At 52.6% G+C, this 20300-nt stretch overlaps 7 protein-coding genes across 7 annotated transcripts; 4 read left to right on the top strand and 3 right to left on the bottom strand.

Moving 5' to 3' along the window:
- Positions 1–199: 199 nt before the first annotated feature.
- On the bottom strand, positions 200–1601 carry Z517_04778 (uncharacterized protein; the record flags this gene model as incomplete). The annotated part of the gene is made up of 2 exons (XM_013430106.1): positions 200–1077; positions 1133–1601. 2 exons carry the CDS (start codon positions 1599–1601, stop codon positions 200–202), a joined length of 1347 nt encoding a protein of 448 aa, XP_013285560.1.
- Positions 1602–2549: 948 nt separating this feature from the next.
- Z517_04777 (uncharacterized protein) lies at positions 2550–4879 on the top strand (the record flags this gene model as incomplete). The annotated part of the gene is made up of 11 exons (XM_013430105.1): positions 2550–2737; positions 2791–2884; positions 2974–3082; positions 3182–3333; positions 3391–3458; positions 3522–3692; positions 3791–3839; positions 3906–3967; positions 4057–4184; positions 4282–4499; positions 4595–4879. The coding sequence occupies 11 exons, from the start codon at positions 2550–2552 to the stop codon at positions 4877–4879; spliced, it is 1524 nt and encodes a 507-aa protein (XP_013285559.1).
- Positions 4880–5293: 414 nt separating this feature from the next.
- Positions 5294–6083, bottom strand: Z517_04776 (uncharacterized protein; the record flags this gene model as incomplete). Its single annotated transcript, XM_013430104.1, has 3 exons — positions 5294–5384; positions 5450–5640; positions 5712–6083. 3 exons carry the CDS (start codon positions 6081–6083, stop codon positions 5294–5296), a joined length of 654 nt encoding a protein of 217 aa, XP_013285558.1.
- Positions 6084–7448: 1365 nt separating this feature from the next.
- Z517_04775 (uncharacterized protein) lies at positions 7449–8229 on the top strand (the record flags this gene model as incomplete). Its single annotated transcript, XM_013430103.1, has 2 exons — positions 7449–8176; positions 8223–8229. 2 exons carry the CDS (start codon positions 7449–7451, stop codon positions 8227–8229), a joined length of 735 nt encoding a protein of 244 aa, XP_013285557.1.
- Positions 8230–8671: 442 nt separating this feature from the next.
- On the top strand, positions 8672–10606 carry Z517_04774 (tRNA modification GTPase TrmE; the record flags this gene model as incomplete). Its single annotated transcript, XM_013430102.1, has 1 exon — positions 8672–10606. The coding sequence occupies one exon, from the start codon at positions 8672–8674 to the stop codon at positions 10604–10606; it is 1935 nt and encodes a 644-aa protein (XP_013285556.1).
- A 6073-nt stretch (positions 10607–16679) lies between these two features.
- On the top strand, positions 16680–17977 carry Z517_04773 (uncharacterized protein; the record flags this gene model as incomplete). The annotated part of the gene is made up of 2 exons (XM_013430101.1): positions 16680–17191; positions 17320–17977. The coding sequence occupies 2 exons, from the start codon at positions 16680–16682 to the stop codon at positions 17975–17977; spliced, it is 1170 nt and encodes a 389-aa protein (XP_013285555.1).
- Positions 17978–18055: 78 nt separating this feature from the next.
- Positions 18056–20220, bottom strand: Z517_04772 (uncharacterized protein; the record flags this gene model as incomplete). Its single annotated transcript, XM_013430100.1, has 4 exons — positions 18056–19218; positions 19272–19598; positions 19648–19720; positions 19786–20220. The coding sequence occupies 4 exons, from the start codon at positions 20218–20220 to the stop codon at positions 18056–18058; spliced, it is 1998 nt and encodes a 665-aa protein (XP_013285554.1).
- Between the last annotated feature and the right edge of the window lie 80 nt (positions 20221–20300).

The following is a 20300-nucleotide window of genomic DNA, read 5'->3' as shown; positions in this document are numbered from 1 at the left end:
TCTAGTAGTCGTAATTGATGTTGAGATTTCTATATACGGTAGCCCCATGCTTCTTGAATGGCGGCACATGGCAGATGTTGTCCTTCCTCGTAGCCACATCTTTGCTGCGTACCAAATGCCATGTATACGTGATGGGGAAAGATGACATGTATAGGCTGGCTCTTGAGGATGTTATCCACAAAGACTCCATCCCATTCATTCACCACAACAATTCATGATGCCACTTCGCGGCAAAAAGGTCAAGCGCGTCCACAAAGCTGGTTACACTTGACTCCGTTAGCATGATGTTGAGCGCGATAAACCCCCTGGGGGCAATGTAGAAGCCTCGCTCCAGCATCCAGAAATAGAAGAGCTCCTGGAAGTCAGCGGCCGCGGGACCCGCGAATTGGATGGTCAAGAGACTTCCCTTGCCCTTGACGAACATCTTCGGCGGCCGCTGCGGGTGGTCTGCAGTGTGCATGTCGTCTGTCACTGGGCTAGACGGGATCGTACATCCTTGCAAGACGCCGTGGTTAGACAGTACAGTCTCAATCGCCATCCTCATGCCGTCGCCCAGCGCGTTCAACTCGTTGATCCTCTCTTGATCCAAGAGTTTGCAGCCCGCCACACCAGCACTCATCGTGAAGCAGTTGTTATTGTAGGTGCCTGGGTGCTGAAGTGCGCCGTCGCGCGGATCATACATTTGCATAATGTCCCTCCTGCCCCCGAACGCTCCAAAGCTCATTCCACCGCCGACCCACTTGCCGAGTGTCATTAGGTCTGGTGTGACGCCCGTCTGGCTACCGAGGCCGTGGTAGTGAAGACGCGAAGTCATGACTTCGTCGAAGATCAGGAGCGCCCCGTGGTCGGTCGCCAGACGGCGGAGCGTGGACAGGAATTCGCTGCTTGCGAGGTAACAACCCCCCGACCCGAGCATGGGTTCTAGTAAAATCCCGGCGAGTGAATCCTTGGGCAGAGATTTGATGAGCGATTCAGTGCCTTGGACGTCGTTGTATGTGCCGACGATGAAGTCGTGTGGGAGGTTGATGGATGGCTTGTTCGAGGCAGTTCGTCCTGAAATTGTCGACCCGTGATATCCTGGAGTTGGAAGCGGTCAAAAAAAGGCTCCGATGCGGAAGAGCGCAGGCCTTACCTTTATTAAATATGAGGATCTTCTTCTTTCCAGTGAAAGCCAGTGCAGTAGCAAGTGCCATCATATTGGCTTCTGTGCCCGAGTTGACGAACCTGACCAGCTCGATTGCAGGAAACCGCTCGCATACAATTTTTGCCAGTTCCGGCTCCTGCTTGCTACAACCTCCATAATTCCAGCCACCCTGCACTGCGTTCTCTATCGCCTGTCTTATCACAGGATGGTTGTGTCCGTATATGCCTGCAGTATACTCGCCCAGCAAATCGGTATAGCGCCTCCCATCGACGGTTGTCAAGTAACACTCGTGTCCATGGTCGATGGTCAACGGAAAGGGATCCAAGTGTAGCACTGTCCGCGTATTCCCGCCTGGCATGTATTTGCAGGCCTCCTCATGATATTGACGAGACTTGGGGTTCGCGGCCGCGTATCCCTTTCTGAAAGAAATGAGGGTGTCACGGAGTGTCGGTCCCATGGTGTAGAGAATTCAGTAGCGTAGCTTGACCTCCTGATCACGACAAAGATGACTATTGCGCGGCTGTAAACAAAGGCGTCAGGTTGGTTGTCTCAATCGAGAGTCATCCTCGAGTATGCATTCACGATATCTTTCTTCGATGACTGACCCTACCGCCCTGTGACCAGCCGATAAACTGAGGACATCTCCATTATTGGCTGAATCTCGGCATCCACCGAGCTGTCGAAACTCCCTCGTTCCATTGGGCAGAATATGTAAGAGGTACCGAGTAGCTGGTCACAGTCAGCATTCATGTTCAAAGGCGGGGCACACCTAGGATCTATGGAGTGTTCAAACTGCCACACTGCCTTGGGAACAAAGTGTTGTTTGAGAGAATGTTAACGAGAAGTTCATACTGCCATTGAACGGTTGGCGACAGAGGGCTGAATGTTGTTCCTAAAGGAGTCAATGGTGGGTGCGGGATGACCTGAGCAAGCCCTAGAAGGAGTGCCACTTGGTACTTGTCGAATAATAGTCAAGTATTGCCTTTGCGAAACCAGTTGGCGATGTGTTTAGACGGACATGTTGCGCCTGCAGGAAAAATTAGCCAGACAATCAAGGCATTTTGAATCCAGCCAGGAGACGATGACGCTGCACGCTGCGTGGGCACTGGCACTGCCATTGACATTGACAACTTTCGCTCCTTTCTTTTCCCATTGCGAAATGCACTCCCACTCTCACGGCTCACTTCCAAAAAGAAGGTCACGAATCCTCTACCAACAGCGTATCTATCCTAGTGTTTGTCAAGCTCTCTCTAGGCCTTCGTTTAACTAATGGGCATGACAGTGTAATATCTTGGATATCTAGCCACAAACGGATTTCCCCTGCCCCTCTCCTCCACCACCTTCTGAGCCCCCAGGGCCCCCGTAGCCACAGAGCCAAGCAAGTCCAAGTCCCGCTGAGCCAACAATGAGCTTCTCAGCAAGACGAGTTTCGACCCTCAGGTCGGCCCTGCACGCGAGCCAAGATGGTCGCCGCTTCTCCATCCATCCTGAAGATGAAAACGTCTCTGCTCCGCACCGAACCCTCCGGGACCACCCAAGTCACAAGCCACATGCTGCGCTTGACAGCTCAAGAGCTTCGACTGGTGTCATATGGTGAGTGACCACGATCGTCTTTCCCCACAAGTTGATGTCTGACGTCGAGAAAGGACCACCGAACAAGCAGCGCGCCATGGCTTTCTCGAGGAGCCGCAGAAGTGGGCCAATCTAGGTCAAGGTGCGCCTGAAGTCGACGATGATATTGTGAGTGCCATTCAACATCTTGTCGGCCATCCCTATCAGCAACGACAATGAATTAGGCTTGCTCAGGTACTGATATGACATGACCGCAGGACGGCTGTTTTCCTCGCCCAACTTCGATCCCACTGACCAACCATGGACGAGAATATGGGCCAACGGCTGGCATCAAGCCTCTTCGAGCCGCCGTTGCAAAGTTATATAGTACGTTCCCCCTTCAGACCTCGTCAGTTCAAGGCTGTGATGCGCAGACACCTTCTCTCAATCAATTCTGCACTGATGCTAATCTGAGGGTACGCGAAGATGACAACTACCGCCAGGGCAAAGAGAGCCAGTACTCGTGGGAGAATGTGTGCATTGTGCCAGGAGGAAGAGCAGGTTTGATCAGAATCGCTGCTGTATTGGGCAATGCGTATCTCGGCTTTTTCATTCCCGATTATACGGCCTACAACGAGGTAACGATGTTGGAATGAAGTCGAATCCATGCAGCACGAGTTAACGTTCCTTCACAGATGTTGTCGCTATTTCGCAACTTCGTTGCTATACCCACGCCTCTCTCTGCTGCTGACGGGTACCATATGTAAGTCTGCGCGAAATAGAGTCCGTCTGTTACAGGAGGCATCTGAATCTAACAATGACCTAGCCATGCCGACAAAATCGCCGACGAGCTGGCGCGCGGTACCAGTGTCATCTTAACCTCGAATCCTCGTAACCCAACCGGCCATGCTTTGGTTCCCGAAGAGCTCGCCCTGATCCAAGATATTTGCCGGGACAGAGCAACATTGATCTTTGATGAGTTTTACGCTGGTTACAGGTAATGATGGCTTGAATCCCACACTTGCATTGAGAATGCATTGCTCCTTGAAATTCGGTCTTTTCCGAAAATGAATCTTTATCGCTGACGGATATCAGATACGACTCCAACTGCGATGGGAGCACCATCTCTGCTGCGTCTAATGTTGTAAGTACCACCTTTGACATAAGGTCGATGTTGATGACAAGAAATTTATTCACAAGTGGTTGACAGATTGACGTTGATCGGGACGACGTGATCTTAATTGACGGTCTCACAAAACGCTTCAGACTCCCGTAAGTCTCCCGAGAACCTGTACTAGGCTTGAAGGCTACAATGCTCTACCATTCCCGAAACCACCTTCGAGTGCTAATGTCAAAATCAGAGGCTGGCGCGTCGCTTGGATTGTTGGTCCGAAGGAATTTATCAAGGCGCTCAGCTCAAGTGGAAGCTATCTCGATGGTGGCTGCAATGTACCATTTCAAGAGGCTGCCGTTCCGATGCTCGATCCTCGTGAGTTTACCTGATCTGATGACCGAAACGAAAATATAGGCTTAGCCTTTCGTCATGAACGTGTTCTACGACTTCACTAACATGTATGTAACAAAAGCGAAAGTCAAAGCTGAAATGAAAGCCCTTCAAAGTCACTTCAAGATGAAACGAGACTACGTCCTGAAGAGACTCGAAGAAATCGGATTCAGATGGGGCGACCAGAACATTCCGCAGTCGACCTTTTACATATGGTTGGATTTGGCGTCGCTGGAACCTCCCTTGCCAAAGAACAGCCCGATTGACATCTCTAACGGACTGTCATTCTTTGACGCACTGGTACGATCCCTGCTTGCTTGGACACTGTTTCCCGTCTTGTAAAACCATTGCTGTGATATCTGTCCTAGTTCTTACTGGCTAACGGATGACGGCAGCTCCAAGAGCGAACTATCGTAGTCCCGGGAATCTTCTTCGACCTCAACCCAGCCAAGCGACGCGATCTCTTCGATAGTCCTTGCCATCACTTCGTTCGTATTAGCTATGGTCCCAAGATGGAACAGCTGAAGATGGGGATGGACGGAATTGAGAGAGTGGTCAAGCGTGCGAGAGGAGAGTTCGGAGAATTTGACACCGCTATTCACGATGAGCCTGAGAGCAAGAGCCCTGGCAGCCCGATTCAATTCTGGAAAGGTCAGGGTCAGGGCGAACGCTTTCAATGACTGAGTTGATGAGACAAGAGATCGCAAAATGGGTTTTAGGCGTGGTACATTCAGAGGTACAGCTAGGAATCAGATGTGCCATGGTCCCTCCAACGCCCTTGTCCTGACTAAATTCTGGCATAACATTTATGGTTGATCGACAAGATGAAAAAAAAGCAGCTTGCTCCAACACATTAGTTCTCATTTTTCTCCCATTTTCCGTCATAACCTGGCAAGGCCTCCGGCGTCGGGCAATTCGGGGAGCTTTGGTAGTTTCGGTAACTTTGGTAGTTTGGGGACTTTCGGTAACAACTTGGGAAGCTTGGGTTTGGGCAGCTTGACTTTTGGCAGCGATAAATCAAGCCCTGACGATCAATTCCTTCGTTAGCCTTTAGGACCAAATTGTCCATACAATCGGGGTTTGGGGGATCAAACTCACAGTAGTGCCAATGTCAGGTCACCGTGGATGCTGGCCTTGAGCTCAATTTCAATGTCGAGGTTCAATTCCAATCGGAGTTTCAAGCCACTGTGCTTCCGCGTTAGTCCTGTGGACATGTTTTCACCCGTAACACGGTGTTTTGAGATACGTACTCTTGGTCCATGGGATCTTTCCCGCTGCTATCCTTTGCATCGATGGGTCGTGCAGTTTCTAGGGGCTGAGAGGGTGGAGGACCTCGCCATGGGATTTCCCCACGGATCATGCGTGCGTATGTTACTGGGCCTGCCATGGACTGCGAAGGCGGCTTGATCCGTTCGAACGGCTGGAACTCTGTGATATCCCGCTGCCAATGTTGTGAGCCTTGAGAACACAAACTCTTTGGGAAAGATGCCCTGGGCCTCAGCAGGTACTTACAGGATCGGGGTTTTGCAGCCACTGCGGATTTTGCTGCTGTTCACTTGGGTGAGCTTGTGTCGGCTGTGCCCGTCTTGCGACTTGCTGCTGCTGCTGCTGCTGCTGCTGCTGCTGCTGGGGTTCTGGCCCTTCGTCGATTGACGCCATGGATTTTGCAGAAGCATTTCCCGCCTGAGCTCGGGATTGGGCTTGCCTCTGTCGTTGATTTTGTCGTCTCCGTCGTCGGGACTGAGATCTGGAGCGTGATTCGTAACCCTGGTCGTCCGCGCTCGTCGTCGACTGATCAGAGTTGCTGCGTTCTAGCCCCGGCCGACTCGGCTTCTTTCCCCCAGGCGTATTCTCGGGTGTGGGTGTTTGCTGTGGCTCCGACATAGTGACCACAAGGAGATGGAAGAGGGAGACAAGTCACGGAAAGGAAAGGACGGACTTTTAGCAGATATGGAAAGAGGAAAGGGTGGGTGTTCAAGAGGGAGAGATTGAGATTAGAGCCAGAAGGAAACTGGTACGGGGAGCAGGGTTGGTGTTGAAACGAGGGAGAACGAGGTCGGAAAAAGGCATTCGGGGAAAGAGGCTGCAACAACGACATCATCGTGACCAGGGTCTGATTTTCCCCAGACCGGTTCTGGGTCGACCTACCTCAGGGCCTGCGTTTCCGTGCTTGAAGCAGCGGGATTGTGTGTGCCATGATCGAAGATGCAGACGTCCCCAATGAAGATCGATCTGTACTCTTGACCAAGATTTTGGGCAGAAGATGCGCATTGATCAGGCCCGGCCAGGAATTCGATACTTGGAAGAATCCCGGTCAGCGGGCCCGATGACATGTGGCGCCAGCACGTATCATTGGTCGCAGAAAAGCCAAGGCGTAACGTGGTGGCGGGGCGGACCTGTGGCGTTGGTGTGGCGCCCCACCATCTCCACGATGTCCGATGCAGGATGACGCAAAGGCTGTTCGACTCGTGCAATCCGTCTCCCTCAATCAGCAACCAACACCTTTCCCCTTGGGTGCCCCTCTTTAGGCCCTTCAACAATGACAAAAGTATGAAGTAGTAGCCTTGTTATTGCACAAACTTCACAACTCCTGGAAGGCAAAGATTGACCCGTTATGGCTGAGGCCAGAACCACTAACGGCCTGAAAGGCATCAGACAAGCCTTGCTCTGCCACTACAACCACGAACATGCTCCGGTCTGTAAAGAGATCATCTCCATGCACAGGGTGACATCAATATCGCCGATTGAGGATAGGTCTGCGGTCAACGTGGTCTGTGCGTTTCCTCATTTGTATTTACGCCTCACTCCAGTATCCTGCCATGATCCCTGCCCACAACAGCCACAGTGCTGGCATCGTGATCCTCCTTTGCAATTATTGGCCAGCCAATTTGCGGCCACCTAGCGGTCCTGGCCTTTTGCACATGCCAAACCCTGTTCCCCAAGCCCCCGTTGCTGACTCTGTCGCCGATCTGTGGCGTTACACACACCCCCTCCCTCAAAAGCAGCAACGTTCGACGTCATGGGCGTGCGTGTAGAGGCACACGCGATGTAGGTCACTACTCAAGTCGTCTACGTCCTGACGTCTTGTGTGGGGTTGAAACTATGAAAAATTGCCAGCGGTGTGGTCAACCTTGATTCTCTCCCCCCGGACAATAGTCCTGGTCGTCATACGTCGAGGCCCTCTTTTTGTCCCTGTCCTCCTCTTCATCATCATCCTTCCTTGCACATCTTCCTTCTCAATCTCCCACCATGTCGTCCGAACAAGAGACGAAGAGCACTGAAGAAACCCAAATCGGCGGAAACCTCGACGCTGCTGGCTCTGCTTCAGGAGCTGCAAACATCGGAGCAAACGCTTCCTCCAAGAAGTCTGAAGAGAGACGAAAGCCCAAAAAACTAGGCCAGAAAGGTCAAGCGAACGGTGAAAAAGCAGACGGCGAAGGCGACGCAGACGGACCAGAAGAATCTCCAACACCACAACCAAAGATGGAGCCGCAGACATCAGCATCAGCATCTGCCCGCTCCGGTTCTCGACGAGGGAGCCGGGGTCGCGGTCGAGACTCGAGCGAACCCCCCAGTGAGGTTGACAGCGCATATCGAAGCGACGTCTCCCAGAAAGGCGGACGACGGAACCGAAACCGGAACAGAGGCAAGGCCCAGGCCCAAACACAGCAGCAGGGGAAGGGCGGCCTCCTCGGCGGAGGCGGCGGGCCCCTTGATGCAGTTGACGAGGTCGGCGACACGGTGAATGGCGTCGTTGACGGCGCCGGAAACCTCGTGAACGACACTGTCGGCAAAACCTTGAGCAAGCCCCACGAAGCTCTTGGAGGACTGCTGCACAGCAAAGGCGGCAAGGAAGGGGAGGGAGAAGAAGATGACGGCGAAACCAACGAACAATTGAGATTAAGACTCGATCTTAACCTAGACATTGAAGTCCAACTGAAGGCCAAAATTCATGGCGATTTGACCCTTGGCTTATTGTCAGTCAATCATCCATTCCACTGCGCGAATGCTAACGTCTCACAGGAACTAGTGCATGACCTCGATTCGACACCACCCCCTACCTCCCCTTCAAAATACCTCTACCAGCACAGCCATTACAACGAATTAGCACAACACTTGGGGAAGCTCGAGCAGGGGCATTGGTCATGTGTTGTTGTGTTTGGTTAGCTTCATTGTCAGATCGTATCATGGCGTCCCAATTTTTTTTTGACTTGTCCTGGATGATGGCGAGATAGGATGTCTGTGTATGTAATAAAAAGAATTGACGACCCAATTCTGTAGAGATTGTTCTGGTTGTATCTATACCTGGTGATGTCGAAATCCCGTGTATGCATACATATCCATCAGCCGTTTCCTGATGCTATGACGTTGGAGCGAGCAGCCCGTTGCCAAGCCTCTCCATTGTCCTTTTCACCCTCACAATCCCGCGTGATTGTGGATCGCATCACATATTAAAAGACGAAGCTGTTCGAATGCTATATCGCATTGGATTCCGAAGCTTGAGCAGACATTACCTTTTCTCCTCCGCCTTTCGAAGATGTCTCGCTCAGCCACGTGGGTTGAACGCCCTGCGCTGGAGTTCATCTCAGCCGCTCCCTCGCGGCCGGTCGTCCTCTGCGCCAGTCCCTGATCTAGATGAATGGTCTACACGAGCAAGCCAGCACACGACCTCCGATACAATATATGCACTATCTACTGCCTCAGGCCGAGCTGCTATAGCCGTTATCCGCATCTCCGGCCCGGCATGTTTGCAGATTTATCAACAGCTCTGCCCGAATCGCGGACTCCCTAGACCTCGCACCGCGGCGCTACGAAAGCTCTACGATCCCGAAACCGCACGATCCTCAGATCCCCGAGTCCTTGATACTGGCTCATTGGTCCTATACTTCCCTGCGCCCAACACGGTGACCGGCGAGGATGTACTGGAGTTCCACGTCCACGGTGGCCCCGCCATTGTTCGCTCGGTGTTGGCCGCCATAGCGAGATGTGGGCACTTGATGCACGGAAGAGAAGGAACAGTGAGACATGCCGAACCTGGCGAGTTCACAAAATGGGCATTCTACAATGGAAGATTGGATCTCACCCAGGCTGAAGCCCTGGGCGAGAGCCTCGCAGCCGAGACCGAACAACAGCGGCGATTAGCTGTCAGCGGCGCAGATGGCGGACTCGCGAAACGATACGAAGAATGGCGTACCATGTTGCTATATGCTCGAGGGGAGCTAGAGGCTCTGATCGACTTCTCGGAGGACCAACATTTCGATGAGTCGCCAGTCGAGTTTGTGGCCTCGATCTCGAAGCAGGTCAAAGCACTGAAGAGACAAATTGAGCTTCACCTTCAGAATGCCTCAAAAGGGGAACTGCTGCGCAATGGCATCAACGTAGCTTTCCTGGGGGCACCAAACGCGGGCAAGAGTTCCTTGCTCAACCAGATCGTTGGACGAGAGGCTGCAATCGTCAGCGCCGAAGAAGGGACCACTCGAGACATTGTCGACGTGTCGATCGATCTCAATGGTTGGCTATGCAGACTTGGTGACATGGCCGGACTCCGCGCCACTGGCACTGTCGGCGAGCAGCAGCAGCAGCAACTTGTCGGCGCCGTGGAACTCGAAGGCATCCGTCGAGCACGAGAGCGGGCCCTACAATCGGACGTTGTTCTGGTTCTATTGCCCGTCGAAATGGATAAAGATGGGAACCCGCAAGTCCCTGTCAACGGAGAAGTACTTGAGGCTGTGCAACAATGCGATGCTGCCGGCAAGATTATTCTCGTTGTTCTAAATAAGATTGACCTGCTCGGCATGCATGATGATCCAAGACAAGAAGGCATGATAGCCTTGCAGACACGGATCCATCAGATATTCCCAACTGTCCCTGAACGACGGATTTGCTTGGTATCCTGCAAAGATGCAACAACCAACGTGGTCGGCTCCGATCCAGGTGGGATCCAAGCATTCCTCAAACAACTAACCAGCTCATTCATGGAGTTGACGACACCGTCAGCCAGCGAAGACATTGCGGAAGCGCGACTGACTGCGGCAGAAGCGCAGTCCTACTGGACCACGTCCCTTTCAGTCACGCATCGGCAGACCACGTACCTCTCGCAGTGCTTACATCATCTCGAGGACTTCCTTGCCCAGAGCCAGTCACGGCCGCAATCTCACCTGCAGATGGATACCCCGGAATTCTCCGATTCGCCTGATTCTGCCACTGATTACCGCACTGATCGCCACAATGACCTTGTTGCTCCAAATATAGCACAGGTCGTTGGAGATGGGGATACAGATGGTGCAGTCGATATCGTGACTGCAGCGGAACATCTCCGTTTCGCCGCCGACTGCCTCGCCAAAATCACGGGCAAGGGAGGATCCGGTGATGTGGAGGACATCCTTGGAGTCGTCTTCGAAAAGTGAGTGACCATTTTCTTTTCTCAGTGACTGTTTATTGCGGTTAGTTTCCATTCCAATGGGCAATCGCTGTCCGAAAAGGGTCTTGATGGTTCAAAACAACGACATTTCGTGGTCGCACTCTGGTTCTGGGGTATCTATCTCCCGATCTGTCTGCATAAATTCTGGGGCTTCGTCTGGCCTCGAATCCGTCCTGTTGGTCCATACTTTGGGCTAGCTGTGCCCATTCAAGCTCCCTATTCCCTTCCAAGTCTCCAAAAGAATGTGGGACTATATCCAAAAGAAAGACTGCAAAAAAGAAAAACACCCAATGCCAAGAACTGCCCCCTAAGCAAAGCCCCTTCCTGAATTCCATTAATATCCCATATGTGCCTGAAACTCCTGAATGTCGTCAAACAATTTTGGCGGTCCTGCGCCTTGTTTCCAAATTATGCTTCCCAATTATGCTGCCCGAGCAAAAAGTGGTGGGATGATATACCGAATCGAGAAAAGAAAAGAAAAAAAAAACTCCGAGAAATGCCGCTAAGTGTCGATGACGGATATGTGCAGATTGCTGAGCTTTTTGTGTTGTACAGGTTCTGCGTGGGAAAATGAAGCCGTCGAGAGAGAATCACATGCTCGTCAAGAGCTGGGATAATGTCGAAAGAGTGGAAAGTGATCGAAGCCGGGATCACGCAAGTCAAGCGTCACATGTCGAAGGAATGGGTGGAGCGATGGAACACGGTTCCTGATATGGGGTCGTCGTCTCGGCGGAAAGGGAATCTTCGGGACGATTCAGTTGTATCCGCCACGACCTTGGGCAGCCTGCTGTCGATTGTATCCACCGCGACCTTGGACGACGGGGATCCTGTTGTATCCTCCACGGCCCTGTCTGTTGTAACCCCCGCGGCCTTTTTGGGGAGCAGCCGGGGTGTTGTATCCGCCTCGTCCGAGAGCCATTGTGATCGCGAGTGTGGTTGGGATGAAAAACACGAGGAAATAAATGGTTGCTTTGAGATTTGGGGCTTGAAATGAAGTTTGGTCGAGGGCGCTGGGCTCTGCGATAATGTATGGGTGTCGCAGACAAGTGGCGCGCAATCCAATAGATAAAGAGACAAAAGACAACAAGGAAATAGATGAGATGGGGCTTGGGCTTTTGGTTTCTGCTTTTTGTCGATGGGACTGGTGTTGTAGTTGTACTTCAGGACGACTGGAAAGAAAAAAACAGAAATAAGGAAAGTATGGTGTATACCTCAAATCTGGGTTTGGCTGTGTAGGTGTGCGTGTGTGTGTGTGTGTGTTGAACTGGAAACTCTGGCAATGCGCGGACAAAGGAAAGAGATTAAGAAAATAATGAGAAATGGGTTTTTTTGCTTATGAAGGAATGTGTGTGTTGATGTGTGATGGGAATGAAATATTCGACACCTCTGAGGGGGGGATGAGAAACGAGATATATATCTTTGTGGGATGTGGTGTGTGGTAATGTGTATGGTGTAAGAAGCCAGCGACCCACGTAGATGGGCCCGACGAGGAAACGGGTTAGAGTGGTGGTACACGATCAGTGAACCCTTTGGACGGATGTGACAGATCCCAGGGTTCCTGACCGCGATGAGGTAAATTTGGGGGCTGATGCTAAGTCCACACTCACCGTACTCGTACAGTAGCAGTAGTAGTAGCAGGTGGGCTGCGAGATTCGCCTGTGAGATGATGGGGGGATCCATTCAACGCATGACCGAAAGAAGGGAGAGGGAAACAGGCGACCAAAGTTCCCCTGGAGGTCTTGGGTCATCGTATTCCACCTTTTTCCCTCCCCGACCCAGCCATGCTCGTAGGGCTGACGGATTCTACTAGGAAATGGACTTTTGAAAGAAAAAAAAAAAAGAACCCAGAGTGGGAAAAAAATGGAGTCCGCAGCCTCAGGCAGCCACTGGGAGATCCTGATGGCCTTGTGGCCTTATCCTCGTGAAGGGTGAGCCCTGGGCTTTGCATTGCCCCCCTTGTCCCTGTCCCTGTCCCGTTTGCCGTCCCTGACACGAGGAAGGCCAAGCAAGGGTATGGAACCATTCAGATGGCACAAAGGGCGCGGGAGGCGTCATGTTACACTTCTCAGTGGGCAGTGAACAAGCGAAGGGGAAAGTCGGTCGCCAGAATCTTTGGGTTGGTGTGCTAAATTCAACGATGTGAGTCGACGGAAAGACGTGCGGCGTGGCTTTTAGGGCTGGCTAAGGCTGCAAAGACATGCATTAGCACGGATAGCTGAGTGTTGGGATAGGCCAACGGTGTAGCTTGAGTGGGGAGTTGATGGTGCTAGTGCTCACACTTTGGGTGGAAAAAGAGGTGGTAAGGAGAGGCTAGGCTATGAACGCACTAGATCATCTTGGCTGCCGAATCATCGTTTGCCCTCTGCGCACCCGTTCCCGCACAAACACATTCCCACCCATCACACACCAAGGCGCAGTTCAGGGAAGGAGGGAAATTCTCCTTTTGGACGAGGAAAGTGTCCCTTCCGGTCCCCCTCATCCAATCACTATCCTCATTATCGCGTCGTTCATGCGGTAGTATCTGGGTAGGTATCCCGTTACACTTGCCTCGAGTGGTCTGTACCGAGTACATGGATCATACTGGTCATTTCTCGCCCGTGTAGGCGACCAGACTAAAGAAAGGGAAATGCAACAGCAGACGGCAATTGAACCAGGATCCGTTGTTTCCATGACGTGCTTCCATAGGGGAAGGGGTGCAAGACTACTATGCGATACGCGAGTATCAGAGTCACAGACAATCTGGTCCACGCACCTTCCTGTATTGCAAAAGGCAACCATGCATTGGCGAGCTAGTAACGTGCGAACTTGGTCACCTCACCTCCCGTATATCCAACCACAAGTACAAGTCTATCTAAGAAAAGGAATGAGCACATGGACAGTCTCCACAGGCGATGTTAATGCCTCGAATGGACGATACCGGATGCATGATGTTCCGTGCTCTCAGCGAACCCACATGACGAATGGACCATGCATGTCTCTCTGGGCGACGAGCAGTTGGTGACGACAATGATGGCAACCACCACAAGTTCCCTTCCCCTCAATATTGTTGCACATGTGATGACTGACTCCTCACCGATATTCCCAATGTTCCCAACTGCGGCTGGGCGGGGCGCAGCGGGCCGGGACTGGATTAACCTTTGTTCCGACTGGCCTATTGTCTTCCTCAGCACGCTCACTCCGAATCAGGCAGATTTTGTTATAGACTTGCGAGGCAGACTCTCATAACCCCGTGTCCCTTTTGTCGGTCAATCGACTATTCGATGTTCTAGACCCGCCTGGCCTGACACCCCACTTGTCAACAGGAGATATCTCAGATCAGAGAGCCTAGGATACCACTTCCCTACCAGTGTGTTGATCCGTGGGGAATTCTCCGACAACGTGGGAAGTAAAAATAGAAACGCTCCCTCATCACCCGCTAAACTATGTTGAGACTAGCACCGTTTGATCCAGATTTCCAATTCGGGATTTTTCTCTGCCTGATGCGTGTCGATAATCGTCCTCGCTTCCTCTGATCAGTAACTCCCCGCGACGGATATCCTTACTCCGGCTAGTTCTGCGCGGGAGTCGCAACCGCCATAGTCACCTCGCGGCCTGACTTCGATGCGGCCTCCCCGACTCTTCCGGTGACTGAACATCATCTCATCGAAGACAGACTGGGCGGTCAACGACCATTACTATCTCTCTTTGAAAGATATCGGCCTTTGAGCTCATTTAGGTAAGTCATCGGAGTGGCCGACCGGCGGCGGAAGCTAGCCAATGACTACCTCTCTCTATGCCCCTCGACCACAAGGCTATCCTTCGCCCGAGTCATCTAAGTTTCTATATCGTTCATCGGGCATATGAATCCCTTGCTCAACCTCAGCCCGGCCCTTTTGGCACGAACAGTTGCTTTTTTCAGACTAGCTCTTTCATGAATTCCAGTCACAATTTGTCCTGTTCCAAGAGGGCCATATGTGACGGGGAGCAGCATCTCCCCGTGGCATTGACGGCGGAGCACCCAGGTCAACCTTGTTACCCCTTGTCATCCCTTGGTAGAGAGGTGAGAACAGCTCGGTATGAGGTCGATCCGGGTTGCAGCTCTACAACAAACCTACTCCGGATGCTGCCCATCCGAGGGCAACGGGGCCATAACGTCTTGTACTAATGTTGACTCGATGAAACTTCCCTGTGAGTGGACAATATCAAAACCTCAAATTCTATTCCGGCATGGCAGCGCTCTCAGCTGTGGAATCTAACAATCCCTCTGGGTCTGCCTGGGAGCTTCGAACGCCGCTTTCAGCTGTGACTGGTCGCTCTGCTGGCATCACATATGTCGCCGATGAGACCGGTCCAGGATCGCATATGGCATCGCCGACACGGCCTCCACTGAACGGTGCTCGGACCGTTCTCTCAGAGCATGCCACGAACTCCCCCACTGCCCCTGGCTGTGAGCACGGTGGCAGCAGTCAGCCTTCGCTTGTTTAGGGTTCAGACCACAGACGCCAGTGGGCCTCATCGTGGTGCCCCTGGGCATGATGGTCTAGGAACCCCGGCCGTGAGAACCGACTGTCCACTCACATGTGCGATCTCATCATCCCCGTTCAGCTTCAGCGACTGCGGCCCCCTGAGCCCCACACGACATCCAACGCTGTCGACATACTCGGTGTGAATATGCCGACGCATCACTCTAGAGACTCGTGGAGATCCTTGGAAGTGTTCAGAGTCAGGCTTTCTGATTGCGTAGGGGCTGTCTGTTCCGGACCCCTACCCCGGATATCCAATTGATCTCTCTACAACACGTTTGGCCCTTGTCGGCGCAGTTGAAGTTATTGATGTCAAGAAAATGGTATCCACCAGCCGACTCTATCACATATTTGCATCCAGAGTCGCCGAGCACCGCAAAATCTCGGTGGCCCTCGTTGTACGGTTTGACAGGGTCTGAAGGACGAGAATAGCGCATTCTCAAAGCCCACAGGACTGCGAGTGGCTTCTCTTGAATGCTGATTGATTGTAGCCAGATTCTCGAGAAAACTTTGACTTCTGAGCCCCGAGGCTTTTGGTCGATGGCCTGGACTTCGACAAGGTGCTTTCTCTCGGGCGGTCGACCTTCCGATACCATCGACAAGACAATGAACTCCAAAATAGAACATCTTGACCTCTACACGACCGAATTTTGTCCTCATTCCTTTTGAAGCGGCTTCGCTGGCGGAATGATGAGGTGAAGGACCCGGGTGCCGTGCTCTGACGAGCATATGCGCATTTTGTCTCGCATGCCGGAGAACGGCTACCATGGACGAGGAAGGTCAGTTTGACGACTGCGGTGCACCTCGCATTTCGTGCATCCTCGAACAGCATCCTGAAGACTCTATAATCAGGTTACTAGAAGACGGAGGACCACGACTACAACGGGAGAATTGGCCATGACCCCAAGTGGTTGATATCTCCTTTTTCGTCGTTGCATGGCCCGTGTGGAACAGGCTGAAGAGCAAGGGGCAGTTAAAATTGAATTGCGCCATGTTGCGACACGACTTCATGCAATGAAGGTGCTCTTCACGGACTGTAGGACCAGCTTCGCGCCCGAGAATTGGGTAAGTCTCTCTATGGTGATGCTGACTATCGAACAGTGCTATGGCGATGTCTACTTCCATCTCAATGCGGAGCAACGTTGACCTTGTCGCCGCGCATTGGTCCCGTCCCTTGACACATCGCATTGTACTCTCATCAGTGTCCTCGACCATGATATCAGTTAAGAAAGAGCCAACACATCTGTCCACGGCGACTGTGAGCACCATCAAGAGAAAGTGAAGGACACGTGCTTCGATATCCACATATGTGCCCAGCCTGGAGTCCAAGGGGGTTGTTGATGCCCATTGGAATGCGGTCCGTGTACGTCTCGTCCAAACACTCGAGCAATCACAAAACCCATGACCTTGATCAACCTTTTACACACCTGGACTTCCCATCCTTGATTGAAGATCCCGATCTGTTTTTTTTTTTTTTGCGACCTGACCACAGTCACTCATTTACCTCCCCTGGCTATTTCCAGCAAGTTTTAGTCGTTTCCTTTGCTCACACACACGATGCGAGCATTCGTTCCCTCCCTTCTCGTTGCAGGCGCGACAGCGCAGAGCATCAGCTTCGTCTATACCGCGACGTTTACCGAGACGGCCTTTGCCTTTGTCACCATCACGACATGCCCGTGCCCGACGAGCACGACGGGCTTGTCGACCCTGCAAACGACGACTCCCTTGACGACAACAACAGCGACAACGTCTGCGACCACTACCACGACCACGACCACGACCATTAGTGGCCCGATCCTGCCTCCCGACACCATCACGTCAGCCTCGTCGACCATCACCACCTTGCCCGGGTCCAACACCCCTGGAAGTTCCATCTCGACCCTGTCCACGATGACGACGACTTCGTCTTCGGGAATCCCCGTCGTGACCAACGACGCTTACATCAACGCCGTCCTGCGCCACCACAACATCCACCGGACCAACCACTCGGCGGATCCGCTCGTGTGGTCATCGAGCCTGGCCGACACGGCTCGACTGATTGCCGAGACGTGTGTCTATGGACATGACACGTAAAGAAAACCCCCCCCCCTCCTCTTCCTCCTAATCATATCCCATATACATCCCATGCTCTTTTCCCTTGACCTCCCCCCCTTCCTCCTTCTTAACTAACATCCCCTTCTCTCTTTGGGGAAAACAGAACCATCAACGGCGGCGGCTACGGCCAGAACATCGGGGCCGGCTACCCGGGCACACCGCTGGGCATGGGTCAATTCGTCACCGAGGGCCTCTACAACAGCGAAGTGAACAACTACGTCGCGTACGGGACGGAGCCGGACGTCAGCACCGTCGGCCTGTGGGGCCACTTCACCCAGATCGTGTGGAAGGCCAGTGCCGCCGTGGGATGCTACACGGCCGACTGCACCGGCAGCAGTGGGGGACTGGTCAACGCGGGGCCCCCGATCTCGCCCTTCTTCACCGTCTGTAATTACGCGCCGGCCGGTGAGTATAACCTGTCCATATCTACCTACATATCCACGAGCCTACCTGCCTGCCTGCCTGCCTGCCTGCCTGTGCCTGGCTACGTGCCTGTAAACTATGTAGTATCGAGAAAACCAAACCCCCTTCCCCTTCCCTCTTCCCACCAGTCCCAGTCCCCAGCGGATCTGGTTCCTAGCGAATATTCGACTCGAGCTAATGTTCCCTCGATTACCGTCAAACAGGAAATCTCATCGGATCGTTCGCCCAGAATGTCGGCGTGTCGATCGGTCTGCCGACAGTATTTGGGGATTATTGATCCTCTGAAAAACACGCCGAGGAGTGGGGAGGAGGAGAGGGAAGAGGAGGAAGAGGAGTGACTGCCTGCTGTGGTCGTGGGAACTGATTTCTTAACAATTAATTAATTGATTGATTGATTGCTCGCTTGCTCACCTGACTCAATATCCAGACTCATACGAAAAAGATCTTGATAGCGTTACATCCTGGTCTTCGCGACTCATCACATCGTCAATATCCTTATCCTGTCCCTTATCCACCCCGCGTACTTTGGACATGTCCTTGGATGACTCGTGATAGCGGCGTTCCCTGTCTTGATCTTTCTCAGCCACGGCTGCCATGTCCACCACAGGTCCCTCTTCAAGGGGCGGCTTTTCGTCTTCTCCCATAACACACCCCCCATTCTCACCAGAGCTCTCCCGGGCCGACTTTGCCTCCTTCAGCTCCCGCGCCCGAGTCTCTCGTTCTCTTCTCTCGTCTCTCCATTTCATGCCCCGGAAATACACCACCCAAAGCATCGGCGACGTCCCAATTAGACCCAAACTCAAAAAGGTAAAGGTCCAGCCTCTCCCCCAGGCATCAATCATGGGTATCACGGCAGCCGTGGCGCCTGCCCCCAGGCCGCACCTCGTTAGGTTGTTCGCTGCCGTTGCCGTGGCAGGCGCTCTAGGATAGAAATCGACTAAGAGTGTGCTGGTCACGTTGAACGCGATCGACATGCTGAAACTCGTGAAGAAGAGGACGACGAGCAGTGCCGGGAGTGGCCCATTCACATCCAAGATCCAGCCAAACGCAAGCACCAGCACTGACGTGAAGTAGACGGCAGGAATGGCAACCTGCAACCTCACCTTTTCAATCGGGAAATTGCTGAGGTCCTGGTTTCGCCCCTTACGAATCTTCACTCCAAGTTTCTTGCACCAACGGGCGAAATTGCGGTCCAATAGTTGTCCATTTGTGAGGGCAGCACAGAGGGATCCACAGCCGAAAGGAATAAAGCACAAGCCGATCTGAAGTTCGTTGAAGCCAAATATCGCTTGCAGCTGGGATGGTAAGGATGCTGTGACGTCGTAAAAAGCTGCAAACAAGAACGCGTTGTAGAAGAGAAGCAGTGCATTCTCCTTGTCCATGATGATGTAAAGAGATCGCAGCGGGTTGGGGAAACGCAACTTCTTTTTCCTCCGCGTCTCGTTTTGAGGCTGTTCGTCTTTCACCGACATCTGGTCCTGAGGACGCAGCTTCCGAGCTTTGCGGATTGCCAGGTAATTCATCAGAGACATATTCCAGCCTTTTGGTGGGATTGACCCGTTGCCGACCTGAGTGCGAGCTATTCAGGCGGTCAGTAGATCAGTACGATCTTTCTTCAATCATGCAGCGTACCTGTCTCGGGAAAGAAGATTGCGAAAACGACCATGAACGCAGAGCCCATAATCATCAAAAACCAGAAGATGGCCCTCCATCCCAGAAATTCAGCGAGCACACCTCCAATGACGGGACCTATAGCTGGACCAAGCAGAGATCCCGCAAGAGTAAATCCCATATATCTGCCTCTTTCTGCCGCAGTGGCAACATCGGACACAACAGCGCTACACATAGCAATTGTGGCGCTAGAACCGGTGCTCTGGAAACAGCGCAAGACAAACAGCGCCGCATAACTGTTCTGAAGTGCAAGGCCAATGTTGGCGAGAATGTATATAGTAAAACAAACTATTTTGCGAATTAGTGGAAGCTTGAGCCCGGAGACCAATGTTCATACCGGCATACGCGGGACGCCGACCTGCAGCATCAGCGAGATCTCCAACAAATGTAGGGGCAAGGCCTTGGAAGATCTGGTAACGAGGGTCAAGTCAACTTCCAGCGCGACCGGTCTACGGGGGGGGAGAAGATAGCGTACCATGTAAGAGGTCAGAGTCAAGTTAATCAATGAATCGGAAACATGCAAATCTTTCGCTAATGCATTCAGAGCTGGGAAATAGATCTGTCCGGATACAGGAGAAAAGAACCCAGCCCACGACGCCATAAACACTATGAATAGTTTTTGATTCCTTGTAAAGACCGAATGGACTGGTCCACCAGCAGTATCGGTGGCTGTTCTTTCGACCTGGACGGTATCTGGTAGCTCATCTCGAGTGGTGGGTATCCTCTCGAGGGGGCCATGGTCATTGGATTCGGATGCTTCACTTTGCGACGGTGATAGCCGCGTCTCGGCGCATGGAATAACGCTTTGTAGGTCTTGGTGTTTATGAGACCCTGATGAAAGGCTCTTGTCTCCTAACGGTGCTTGGACCTGTGAGCCATGCTGATCCGTATCAAAGGAGCCTCTCGACATCAAGTCCAGCCTGCGTGCTCGGTGCGAGCAAGAAGAATATCTGCCAATGCTTGTCTCGTGGGTTCGGTGGGGTCGATCGG

This window comes from Fonsecaea pedrosoi (genome assembly GCF_000835455.1).
Source record: "Fonsecaea pedrosoi CBS 271.37 unplaced genomic scaffold supercont1.3, whole genome shotgun sequence".
Classification (NCBI taxonomy): Eukaryota; Fungi; Ascomycota; class Eurotiomycetes; order Chaetothyriales; family Herpotrichiellaceae; genus Fonsecaea; species Fonsecaea pedrosoi.
Note: the sequence above shows the minus strand (reverse complement) of the source record. Positions and strands in the feature narration are given on the sequence as shown.